This window comes from Nicotiana tomentosiformis, chromosome 3 (assembly GCF_000390325.3).
Source record: "Nicotiana tomentosiformis chromosome 3, ASM39032v3, whole genome shotgun sequence".
Classification (NCBI taxonomy): Eukaryota; Viridiplantae; Streptophyta; class Magnoliopsida; order Solanales; family Solanaceae; genus Nicotiana; species Nicotiana tomentosiformis.
The window spans coordinates 86,812,811-86,826,017 of record NC_090814.1 but is presented as its reverse complement, the minus strand read 5'-3'; the positions used below and the strand labels follow the sequence as shown (position 1 = coordinate 86,826,017).

The window sequence follows — 13,207 nt, the reverse complement described above, 5'->3', positions numbered from 1 at the left end:
ATTCTAAATTTAAGTTATACTATACGCTAATAATATAAAGAAATTTTTACACTATTAAAGAATTTTATATTGTGATCGAATATTAGTAAATATTTTTAACAGATTACTAATTAAAAAATTACTTATAAATGCTTGATAATGACTTTATTATATAAATATTTTTATAATCAGCACATAAAAGTTGCCATTTTTTTTTCATTGTCACCTAAATTAATAGTACTTGTAAACTAAGAGTAGTACTTGTAAAATTCTTGACGTGAAGATAAAATGTGTCAATTAGACATATTTTGCAACTCCCAACAAACTAAGTTGTGTATTAATCAATAGCTGCCAATGTGTAAAGTTAGAAATTGCGAGACAAAAAAAGACCTCACTAACATAACCAGTGATAATACCCTTACTTTAATTGCGAAAAAGGAAAAAACAATACGCAATTTTGGAGAGCCGCCTATCTATTCAGCCTAATATAAGGTAGTGTCATTCTTTAAGAAGATGCACCATCATGTTACAGGCGTCTCATATTACAAAAACATAAGGTGAAGGCACGCGCAATCGGGCACTGCAGTAAAGTATCTGTAACATTTGTATGTCCTGGCAATAATGACAACTTCGATTTGAGCAAGTTATTCGGGAATTGGAACCTAAAACATAATAATGACCAAATTGAACATTTACACTTCACAGAAAACGTCTGAAAGAGTAGAGCCATACTTAAAAAAGATCATACTCCATTTGTTCCTCAGTTACTTTACCAAAAAGAAACTAGTCATTCCACTAACAGCACTTCGCTTGTAAAAACAAAATAGTTAAGGATATCAGCTAATGAAACAAGACAAAGCCTCTGTTTCTAGTAATTTTCTGTTCCCGCTATATATTTAGTTTCTAAATGTTGACACCATAGATTATTACTATTCAAATACTCCATCTGTTCAGCTCCTCAGAAGAGGCTCTGGGCAGATCTTCATTTGCAGATCTTGACAATAACACCGAACAGTCTGTTCAAAGCAAAATTAAGAATTAATGTCAGTCCAACATTAAACAAAAAGAAGATTAGGCAAAGATTAAAATACAGTAAAGAAAATATGATGGAGAGTCAGTAAATGCACCTTTTGAGGCAGAGCTGTAACATCGCTTGCAGTGAAGAATAGCACTTTGGATTCCGTCATTTTGCTCCAACAGTGAATCGTCTCTCCGGTTCATCGGCGACGTTGAAACTCCGGGAACGGATGCCATCGAACGGCTCTTCCTTAGCTGTTTGCGCACAACCCCAAGTACAGCAACTCGGCTCCCCTGTTTTCCTTCCTCTGATGATTTTCTGGGTAAGTTCAATGATTGCATTGACGGAGAGCACAATTGACTTGCTCTCGAAACATTGTCTGATATTTTTATATTGTCGGTGTACCTTTTGGAAGCTCTGGAGTACAAAGGCTTCATCAACTTCAAATATTTGGGCATATCTTGCTTTGACGAGTCTTTAACTGAAGAGACCTCTTCTTCTTTTCGAACTTGGTTTCCTTTTAAACTTTTATTGTATCTGAAGGAAATACAGCTGGCTGGAACCTCCTCCACCTTGCATTTCGTCGTAAATCGATTGCTCTGTGCTTTAGGAGACAGTTTCTGGTCTTGCATTTTCGGACTTGCCGCATAAGAATCGTCAACGCCTACTTTCTCTGGCTTTGACTTCCTGAAACCCAAGAAGCAGACACGAAACTTGGGAGCTGATCTTAGTATAGAATTCGGAGAAAGAGGCTTCGAGTTGGAGTCAATTGGAAAAGCTTTTGGTTTAAAAAACACATCTTTAGGAGACTCGGGTAAATTTGTTTCAGAAACGGATTTGGCGTTGTTGTATTCTTTAGGGTGTCCTGTGAATACCAAATCGAAGAACGAGTCTTCGTCGTCATTGGTTTTTTCATCATTCTCCAGTGGTCTGTGTACGTCGACGAAATTATTAACAGAATCAAAATCAGAAACGATATCTCTAACGGCAGCAGTACGCCAGAATTTAAGTATGTTAAAAGCTTCCATTGATTTCGAAAAACAAGTAAGGTAGTATGAGCAAAGAGGATTTGAATGTAAGAGAAAGACAAGTGAGCAATGTGGAACAAGAATGGACATATATAGCTAAAATATGGTGGTTTATATATATAGTGAGAATGGAGTTTCGTGAAAGCAGAGAGTTGATGTAAGCTTCTCTACTTTTTGAAATAAAAAGAGAAGAAGACTGAAGAGCAATGCAAAGATTTGTTGTTTTCGTCGTTTTTATAGGTAAAGAGATAGAACCGTCGTCATGTGAGGAGTAGAGTTTCAGTTAATTAGAAAAGCAGATACTCCTACTACAATTCTCGTGCGTCCGCGTCTGCACAATTACAAACTACGGACTAGAGGTTAATTTTACTGAGTAAAAGTCTGAAATTTGGGTAACCCCCAATAAGTATCAGAAACTTTACTTTAGATTTTTACAGCCTTTTTACTGGTCCAAGAATCTTAACGTTCCCTATTCCAAGATTCAAAGTCTCAGTCTACCCAACAACTAATACTATAACTTAGCCCCTCCGGACCGTTTTATTTTCCTATTAAGTAAATGCGAATTTCTAGAGAAAAAAAAATTATATTAATTAAATTAATTTTAATTAATTATTATCTTGACAAATTAAAATATATAAATAAAGATAAATTTTTACTTGATTATATAAATAAATATTTATTTTAGACCAAAATAAAAAAATAAAATTGTCACTTATTATGGACCGGGGGTTGGACCGGAGGGAGTAACTAAATTCGCAGAAAAACAAACTTCATAATGACTAATTATGAGCCTGAAGCATAGGTCACTAGCAGGTGTAATAATCCATTGTGTTACTCTTGAACTATACACGAGTATAAGTAGTAGATGTTAAAATATAAATTAATTAACTTTGTACTTATTGTTAAAAGAAAAAAGCTGATGTACCGGTATTGGTTTAAATCCTAAATCCACAAACTTTTGTGTTATGTATATTCAAATCGTTGGAAAAAGTTGTTGGATCGGTCCGTTAATTCATGCACTAATCCTCCTCATAAAACCCTAGTAATGTCATATATATATATATACACACACATCATTATAGGTATTGGAAAAGACACGTTTTTCTATTAAAAAAAAACTAGGGTTTATGAAAAAAACTCTATTCATCTTTAACGGAACATCTAGGTTGTGGAAACCAAGCTTTGTGATAATTGTTATCGGCCGGTAACTCAAGCCATAGTTATTGCAGATCCTCTTTGGCAAAGGAGAACTGGGTAAGTTTCCTAATCCCTCTGGTCCACAATACGTGACCAATTTGCTTTAGGCACGTTCATTAAGAAAATACTATATTCTATATAAAAATACCTAGTATGACTAAACTATCCTTAATTAAATATTAATGTGAGGAGTAAGAAAACTTTTTAGAGATATGCACATAAGGGTAAAAGAGTAAAAATAAATTGAATTTTTTCTTAATTATATAACTGGACACTTATTTTGGACAAAAATAAAAAAACAAATAAGTCAGTTATTGCGGATATTTACAATTGAAATACTACACAAATAACTTCAGATGCGTTAATATTTATCCGTTTTTTACCTTGGTAGAAGTGAAAATCAGGTACAACAAGAGACAAACTAAAGAGAATGAAAAGAAGAGTAGCATTTCGAGTAAAAGGGATTGAACACAATTAAGGACAGAGAGGCTCTAAGACGAGAGAAACTTCCAAAAGAAAAGACTAGTAAAAGGGGAAGACATAAGTAATGTCGTTGTTTTTCTGAGGGAATAGTCTCATCTTTTTCTTTTCTTTCAGTACATGTTAAGTAGTATTATAAACTCTGACATTTGGCTCTTTGAATTCTGCAAATTCGAGGACTCAACGGTGGGCACGCTCGTTCCTAGTCTTGGAGCTTTTACCCTCTCTTTTTCTTTTGAAGAAGTTAGTCAGATGGGCTCGTTGCATTAAAGTTTGACTTGCTTCTTTCAAAAGCTCTTTGTACTAGTACTTATATTAAAGCTAAAGAGGTAAAATTGGATACCTTAAAAATGTAATTGTAAAGTGTTAAAGAACGTGAAAGGATGAAAAGCAGAAAAAAGAAAAGAAATAAAGTGAGCTACAAGTTATAAAGATGGAAGAGTGAGTTTGCAAATGTTTCTTTCTTTTTGACCAAGTGTGACTATTTTCTTTATTCATAGCTAATTAAAGCTCTAAAATCTAAACTATATATATATATATATATGCTGCTACTAAGTTGTGTTTGTGGACCTAAGTCAGCGCAAAACCCAACCCTATCCACAAAGAGGGTTGTAATTTTGTAGGCCATTATTGGATTTGTCTCTAGCAAAAACAAAAAGAACGCCATAGATAATAAATGGCTCCCCACTATCAGAGCAAGTGAACTCCCTAATGTCCCATGTTTTGCATGAGCAGTTTCGGCTTTGTTATTAAAATATTACTGGTTTTACCTAAGCCACACGTAGGATATTAACTTGAAGGGTCTAGTGTAGCAATTTGTTTGGACATGGTAAATTATGAGTACAAAAGCAAATATTGGGTATTCCTTTTCAATCCAATCGGATACAAGTACACATTTTTTTAGGGCTTAGTTGCAATGTTAGCTATCGGTTCGGACGAATACAATAGTTTTTGCTTAGACATTATATTTATATTAAGAAATTTATTGAATGTTTACAATTTTTTTATTCAAACCCAAAAAACTAAAAACAAGCTATGATCTCAGTAGCAAATTCATAATCCGTTAATTTCAAATTTTGAATCCACGTCTCAATTCATTAATGTCTCATCAATTAGCTTCATTCAGACCTCATGCCATAGTGGTTGCACGAGCAACAAATGATCCAAGCTGTTCCGGTTGGTTTCATGTTATGACCGAAACCTCATCAAACCTTCTATTGTGCTCTCTTTCTTGTTACACCTTAGTCAATTAAATTGAAAAGCTCTTTACTATTTAAATTGAAAGGACATATAGGAGTATCCAGTAAATAATATGTTTTCCTTTTAAACCTTACCTAGCTGAAAATTAATGAGGATATGACAAGAGACAAAAAACTAAGAACGAAAAAAAGGAGTAGTACTTGGAATAAAAGGGATTGAACGGATTTTGGGGCAGAGAAGTTCTGAGGAGATAGAGGAGGATGGTGACAATAAACTTCCAAAAGAGCAAAGGAAAAAAGATCCAAAAACAAAATATTCCAGAAAAGGGGTAGACGTACGTAAGTCATGTCTTTGTTTTTCTGAGAGGGACTCTCACCTCTTTTATTCTCTTTTCAGTCGGAGTTATTATATAATTTGACGGGTCGTAGACCAAGACACTTTGGCTTCTTTTGTTGTTGAAGATTTTAGGGTTTGGTGATTTAAGAGTTATAATTAAACAAAAAATCATGATACACTATCATCTTTGTGAAAGCCCTCATATTTCCTTTGGAGAAGACTATCAAAAGCTAAGCCGGATAAATTGGCTGCATAAAAATATAACTAGAAAATGACGAAGACTTAATGTGAGAGGAAGAAATGTAGAAACGAAATACCGTAAGCTGCATATAAAAAAGGAAGCGGTTAGTTTGCAAATGTTACTGTCTTTGGACCAAAAGAAACTTCTTTACTGTCTGTTTATAGCTGGATGTGTTAATATGTGAAAATTTGTACTCATATAGACAATCCAGCTGTTTAGAAGTCGGAGAGGTCGACTACGAAGCTATTCATCTTGTGAGAAGATTGATAGAACATTATAGGGAACGGAAGAAAGACTTGTGTATGGAGGTTCCATGGAGATGTTTGGAGGCTAGTGTAGTTCCGGTAGCGTACATTAGGGTGATCAAGGATATGTATGACGGAGCTAAGACTAGGGTGAGGACTATGGGAGGAGACTCGAATTATTCTCCAGTAGAGATGGAATTATATCAACGATTAGCTCTTAGCCCATTTTTATTCGCTCTAGCAACAAGGGGAGGTGCCATGGTGTATGTTATTGCAGATGACATAGTGCTGATTGACGAGACGCATTGCGTGGTTAACGCCAGGCTAGAGGTGTGGAGAAAGACCCTAGAGTCTAAAGATTTCAAGTTGAGTAATATAAAAACAGAATACTTGGAGTGCAAGTTCAATATTGAGACGCATGAGGCTGAAGTGGAAGTAAAGTTTGATACACAAGCCATCCCCGAGAGAGATAGTTTTAAATATTTTGGGTCTGTAATAAAAAGTAATGGTGATTTCTATTACGCATTCAAGGAGTGTTGACATCTGTGGGTATCACGTTCACATGAGTAGGCTCGCAAACACGTTGAGCATTTCAGGGCAATGCATATTTCTTCTTCGCAATCGCAATGGTATTTTCGCGATCGCGATTCATAAATCTATCCGGTGATTATAAGCACTCTATTTTCGAAGGTTTCATATATTTTATCATATTTTGAGCTATGGAGCTCAAATTGAGGCAATTGTTTTCACATGGATTATGGTAAGTATTTTCTACTCGGTATTGATTCTATTTCGTGATTTCATCTTCGTTTTTGGCATTTGATTGATGATTTCAAAAGAGAAATTGAGGGTTTTTATCTAAACTTTTCTAAGACGAATTTTTGAGTTTTGAACATCGATTCGGAGTCGGATTTGAGTGAAATTAGTACGGTTGGACTCGTAATTGAATGGGTTATCTGATTTTATGAGTTTTGTCGAGTTTCGAGGTGCGAGCCCGGGGCTGACTTTTTAGTTGACTTTGGGCTTTTGATTAAAGATTCAACCTTTATCGATTGAGTTTATTTTCTTTAGCATTATTTGATGTGTTTGAGTTGCTTTTGGCTAGTTTCGAGTCTTTCGGAGGTCGATACGTGCGGGATGACATTTCTAGAGTATTGTTTGGCTTGCTCGGTATTGGATTTGGCTTATTCGAGGTAAGTAACATATATAAACTTGGAATTGAGTGTATTTACCCTGAGAACTATGTTATACGAAATGCATTGAGGCAGCGCAGATGCTAGGTGACGAGCGTGTGGGTGTGCGCCGAGAAAATCATGATTTTAGTAGATTATTAGACTATGACTGGACTTGTTTTGCTATTATATCTTGTTACATCCATGTTCTCCCTACTTGTTTGATTATATTAGCCATGAATCATGTTAGAAATTTTATTTAGGCTATGTGCTTATTCGGTTGAGACCTAATGAGACTATTTATGTTGTTTTGAGTTATCTACTCTAACTGTAATTATATATTCAGTGATAATTTTTTATTTGCATATCATATCTCAATCTATGTTCATCATTCATTGTTACATCATATGTTATCATTGTTTGGGCTGAGTAGTATGAGATATGTGAGCCAGTGGACTGAGTTGGGGGCCTGAGAGCCGTGTTGTGAGTGATATTAGTGGATCGAGTTGCACGTCGCAGCAAGCCATATTGGCTTTATATCTCTTATTATAATTATGGATGGGGTTGCACGCCGCAACAGGCCATATTGGCTTTATACTAGCGCTTGGCTAGGATCCGCCTCTCCAGAGTCTAACGTACAAGTAGTGAGCGCAGGTACCATACAGTATTGAGTGATTGTGTGTGATGAGTGGGAGTTTGAGACAGGCAGATTAGGTACTCAGAGAGTGTGAGTATCTGGGATTATCACCGTGAAATCATTCATTTCACATGCATACTTGGCATGCAGGCATAGAGATACATTTTTCTCATGTTATACGGTATTGTGACATTTATGATTTGACATGTAGACATTGAGATGTCTATTCTACAAGTTAGACGGTATACGGTAATTGATGACTTGACATGCATATTGATATGTAAGCATAGAGATGTACTTTCCTCATGTTATCTGATAATAAAATAGCTTATCTATTGCTGCAAGTTTGGAAAAATCACAGTTTTCTGATATACCCTCATATTTTGGTAATTTCGGTAAATGATTTTTGTTTTACTGTTATACCGGAGAAGGATGCCTATTTTCCGTAACTGTGAACGAGCTGAACATAATACTTTTGAGTTAGTACTTGCACTATTTTTATTATTTTGTTACTAGTTGCTTAACTATTGGTGTTGAACCCTAACCGTTTTCCGCGCTCACCACTCCTTTCAACCTAAGGTTAGGTTTGTTACTTATTGAGTACATGGGGTCGGTCGTACTCATACTATACTTCTGCACCCTGCGTGTTGATTTTGGAGATGATGTTGTTGTGTATGGCGGAAGTTGGCATTGAAGATGTACCTGCGTTCCGGTTACAACTGCCTCTTGTTCTTGGTAGCTTTAGATTTCTAAATTTGTTTATGTATAGTTCGAACAGATGATGTATTTATTTCATACTAGCTTTGTAAACTCTAAGTCTTAGAAGTTAATGATTGGTACTACCAGTCCTTGGGTTGTATATAAAAATTCAGTTATTTCATCATTTATCTTCTCAGTAAATCTCATTTGAATTAGATTATTATTAAATGACTTACCTAGCGGGTCGGATTAGGTGTCATCACGACTGCTGGATTTGTCGTGACAATACCACTAAGACTTAAGGGCAAGTTCTACAGGACGGTAGTTAGACCGACTATGTTGTATGAGCGTTGACCAGTCAAGAAATCTCATGTCCAAAACATAAAAGTAGTGAAAATGATGATGTTGAGATGGATATGTGGGTATATGAGGAGAGATAAGATCAGGAATGAAGTTATTAGAGACAAGGTGGACGTGACTCTTGTGGAAGACAAGATATAGGAATCGAGGTTGAGATGGTTGGTGCATGTGAAGAGGAAAGACACCAATGCCCCGGTTAGGAGGTGCGAGAGGTTCGCTCAGGCGGGTCAGAGCAGGGGCAGAAGGAGGCATAAGAAGTACCGGGGAGAAATGATTAGGGAGGACATGATACTAGTTCAGCTTATCGAGAACATGACCCTCGATAGGAAGGTGTGAACGTCGAGTATTAGAGTTATGGGTCGACAGGTAGTCGAGAGTTTCTCCTAGTCTCACTAGCAGTATTAGTATTAGTCTTAGTTTACTATTCCTAGTTCCTTGTTGATACACAATGTGTCATTCTTACCGGTAGTCTTGGCACTATTCTTGTATTTTCCTATTCTTAAATCTTTGTTATTACTTGGCCATTTGCTTTCTTTTTCCTATTACATTGTTGTTGCTATTGTTTGTTTATTGCTCTCTTTTTTATTTCTGAGTTGATGGCCTACCGGAAACAACCTCTCTACTTTATAAGATAAGGGTAAGGTTTGCATACACACTATTCTCTCCAGACTCCACTTGTGGGATTTCACTAGATTTGATGTTGTTGTTGTTGTTGATAACGCAGAATAGATGATAAATAGTTTACTACATCAATCATAATACAATGATTATAATAATTTTACACGCTCTCTTTACGCAACTTAAATTTTTATCTATCATTAAAGTCTAAACTATATAAAACTACTAAATTGTTTGTGAATCAAAAGTCCAGGCAAATTAAGCCCATCATTATCCACAAGAACATCGTAATTTTGTAGGCTATTACTATTATTAGATCTGTCTGGTAAAAACAGGAGAATGCCATAGAGAAATCAATGGCTCCCCACTATCACAACAATCATCAGTAAAATCCATATGTTAAGTTTCATGTCTTGTACGGCGGTTGCTGCTCAGTTATTATAAAATGATTAGCCCAATGTAGGATATTAAGGCCACCTTGTTTGAGGAAGCGCAGTGCGACATTTTTCTTATGCACGGAATTATGTGTACAAAATCTTAGGTCCGTCTACAATGCAAAATTGGACTAATTTATGGATTTATCCGATTACTTCATTGGGATCTCTTTGGATTTGCATTACATTAAAGATTTTCACTTCAGAAAGATGGTTAAATAGTGTCAAGTAGGGTTGTGCATCGGTCGAATCGGATCGGATTTAGCATAATTCGAATTATAAATTCGGATTTCGGATTTTATAAAATGCAATCCGAATTCAATCCGAATTAAATTAGATCGGATCGGATTTTAAAGTTTGGATTGGGTAAATATTTCGAATTTTCGGATTGGACTGTACGCTTTATTAAGGCTACTAACATTCAAACCGGCTACTGTACTTTTTAAGGCTACTGCTATTCACCATTCTATTAAATTAATAGCAACAAATGTCTTTCATAGCAATAGACAAAATAAAAGTTTAATAGTAAAATAAAATAAACTGAAATTCCAAACAATTGTCTAATAAGGGAGAGGCATCGTGTTCGTCGATAGGAAGGAGAGACTGAGAATAAGAGACACAAAGATAAGACTTAAGAGAAGCGGACAGAGCAACCTAAAGAGAGGTTAGAGAGAGACTTCGATATAAACTAAAAAAAAAGAAAGTCTAAAGAGAGGCGGATAAAATGAGAAGACTTAGAGCCTATTTGGATTGGCTTAAAAAAATGGCTTTTAAGCATTGTGCTTATAAAAGCACTTTTTAAGTGTCGAAACTTGTTTTATAAATAAGTAGTTACGTGTTTGGATAAAAGTGCTTAAACTCAAAAAAAGTTATTGAAGTGTTTGGTATATAAGTGTTGGCAAGCACTTTTTCTGTTAAAATGACTGAAATATTCATAAAGCTATTAACACTAAAGTATGTTACTTTTGGAGAATTTCCTTTAAAAAAATTTTAAAAAAATATTTATGTTTAGATAATTTTTCATTTGAAGTTACTATATTAGTGCTATATATTTCTTTCAACTTTTTCGAATATTTTTGTATTTTAGTTTTTGTACTAGACAAATAATTATGACATTATTTGTTTGACAATATAAAAGAAACGTAACCGTTCAAAACACAAAGGATTCAAGAAAATAATTATTAGTAAATATACTATCAAACAAGGAGTAAAATAAAAATATGATAATGATTAATTACGTGAGAAGGAATCATGAAAATGACACCGGGGCACAAAAATTTTAAAAATAGGGAAAGGATAGATATAAAATGGGATATGCCATGGAAATGGCATTAGAAATGATTGACAAAAATGGGAACAGTGGAGGGAGAAGAAGGGAAAGAACGTTGGGCTTTTGGCTTTGAACTGTTGAAGGGATATTTGGGAAAATAAAAGATTATTAGGGATAAAAGAGTAAATTATATGGTCAAACCCAATCAGTTTTTAAGCTATAAAAAATAAGTTGGGATTCCCTAACTTGTTGTTTTTAGCTCGTTTGGCTTAAAAACACTTGACTTAAAAATTATTTTTAAAGTTACCAAACACTCCAACCAGCTAAAAATTGCTTTTAAGCTGGTTTGACCGGCTTTTAAGCCAATCCAAACATCCTCTTAACCCTAAAATGTATGTCTCATATTTGTACATGTCCATATAATTTGGATTTCGGATCGGATTGAATTAAAATTATACCAATCCGAATACAATCAGAATATCCGAACTTTTAAAAAATCTAACTCATATTTGATCCGAATATTCGAAATCCAAAATTCGAGAATCCGAAAAAATCCGAATAAAGTAGATCGGATTGGATTCTCGGATATCCGAAACCAAATGCACAGCCGCAGTGTCAAGAAGATACCTTGTAAAGAGTCGAGGAGGTAGAATCACCATGTTTTCTTCTCAAACCACGACTTCTTTTTTTTTTTTTTTGTAGAATACTCTTTAGGCAAAATACTTTTTATAAACAAAGTTGTCTACTTTATAGCTTACTCAAAAATGAAATCCTAAAACTTAATGACCAAATTAAAATATACTCCCGCCGTCTCAAATGATTTGTTGAGAATTTTAAAAATAATTGTCTCATATTATTTGTCATTTTAAAAGTTTAAGATAAATTAATTATTTTTTTTTCAATTTACCCTTTTAGTAATTGTTCTTGAATATTACAAACACATCAATTATGAGGTGATGTTATGATTGTTCATATAAAAATAAGACATAAATATAGGTAAAATAGTCAAAACTTCTACTAATTAAATTATAAAGAAGAAACATGACAAATAATTTGAGACTAAAGAAAAACTTATATAATCACATTCTTACGGCACAACAATAATAACTACGCCTTACTCTTAAACAAAGCTGGCTCACATTTTTACAGTAGTGTACAAGCCTGTTTTAATACCATAGATTATTAAATGCTCCATCTGCTTTGCTCTTCATAATAAGAGGGTCGTGGTACATCTTCAGATGTAGATCTTGGTAATAACATCGAACAATCTGGTCAAAGGCATAATTAACAATTAATTTTTTTAAAAAAATCTACTACTGATCACATAGCAATTTCGAATAATTAATGACAAAAAATTGCATTAAGAACAAAAGTACAATGGATAATCAGCAGGTACCTTTTGATACTGTGCTATAGGATCTCTTGCAGTGTAGAATAGCAGCTTGGATCCCATCATTTTGCTCCAACAGTGAATCGTCTCTGCGATTCATCGGCGGCGTTGAAACTCCGGCAACGGATGCCGTCGACGGGCTCTTCCTTAGCTGTTTACGTACAGCAACTCGGTTCCCATGTTTCTCCTCCGATAATTTTCTGGTCGAGCTCAATCACTTAGTTTTGGGCACATCAGCTCTTTCAAATTCCGCCTCTCTCTCTTTCTGCAGTTTGCTTCTTAAACTGTTATCACTCGACAATATAGAGCTGACTGGAACATCCTTCACCTTGCGTTTTACAGTGATTCGCTTGCTCTGAGTCCTGGGCGAAAGTGTGTGTTTTTTATGCTTTGCCCTGGCAGTAGAAGAAACGTGATCAATACCAGATTTCTCCGGCTTTAACTTCTTTAAGCCCAAAATGAAGACACGAATCTTGGTACATGATCTGAGCACAGTAATTGGAGAATGAGGCTTCGAGTTGGAGTCTACTTTAGGGCGTTCGTCGCGCCCGGTGAACACCAAATGGAAGAAGGAGTTTTCATCGTCATCGCTTTCTTTATTAGTATCAACATTCGGGTTAGTTACGTAATCCATTCCATCGACGATATTCTTAACAGAATCAAAACGAGAGATAGTATCACAAATGGTGGCCGTATTAGGCCAGCATTTGAGTAGCTTAAAAGTTTTCATGTTATCAGAAGCAATGTAGGATAGTATGAGCAAAGAGAGTTTGAATGCAGAAGCCAAGAAAAACAAGGTGGAAATGTGAAGGAGACTATAAATAACGGCAAATTAGGCTCTGCTTCTGTTACACAGTGAGAATGGAGCTTTGTGAAAGCAGAGTTGATGTAAGCTTCTCTACT

General features: G+C 35.1%; 2 protein-coding genes and 1 long non-coding RNA gene across 3 annotated transcripts; 1 reads left to right on the top strand and 2 right to left on the bottom strand.

Annotated features, from left to right (window-relative positions):
- Window positions 1–506: 506 nt before the first annotated feature.
- LOC104084927 (probable membrane-associated kinase regulator 2) lies at window positions 507–2,238 on the bottom strand. Its single transcript, XM_009588888.4, has 2 exons — window positions 1,107–2,238; window positions 507–995 (listed from the first exon to the last, which is right to left on the bottom strand). Exons 1-2 carry the CDS (start codon window positions 2,113–2,115, stop codon window positions 913–915), a joined length of 1,092 nt encoding a protein of 363 aa, XP_009587183.1. The 5' UTR covers window positions 2,116–2,238; the 3' UTR covers window positions 507–912.
- A 3,543-nt stretch (window positions 2,239–5,781) lies between these two features.
- LOC138908132 (uncharacterized) lies at window positions 5,782–6,264 on the top strand. The gene has a single exon (XM_070198774.1). The coding sequence runs from the start codon at window positions 5,782–5,784 to the stop codon at window positions 6,262–6,264; it is 483 nt and encodes a 160-aa protein (XP_070054875.1).
- A 5,702-nt stretch (window positions 6,265–11,966) lies between these two features.
- Window positions 11,967–13,207, bottom strand: LOC104084928 (uncharacterized). Its single transcript, XR_011415180.1, has 2 exons — window positions 12,311–13,207; window positions 11,967–12,182 (listed from the first exon to the last, which is right to left on the bottom strand). It is a non-coding gene; the product is annotated as an uncharacterized lncRNA (long non-coding RNA).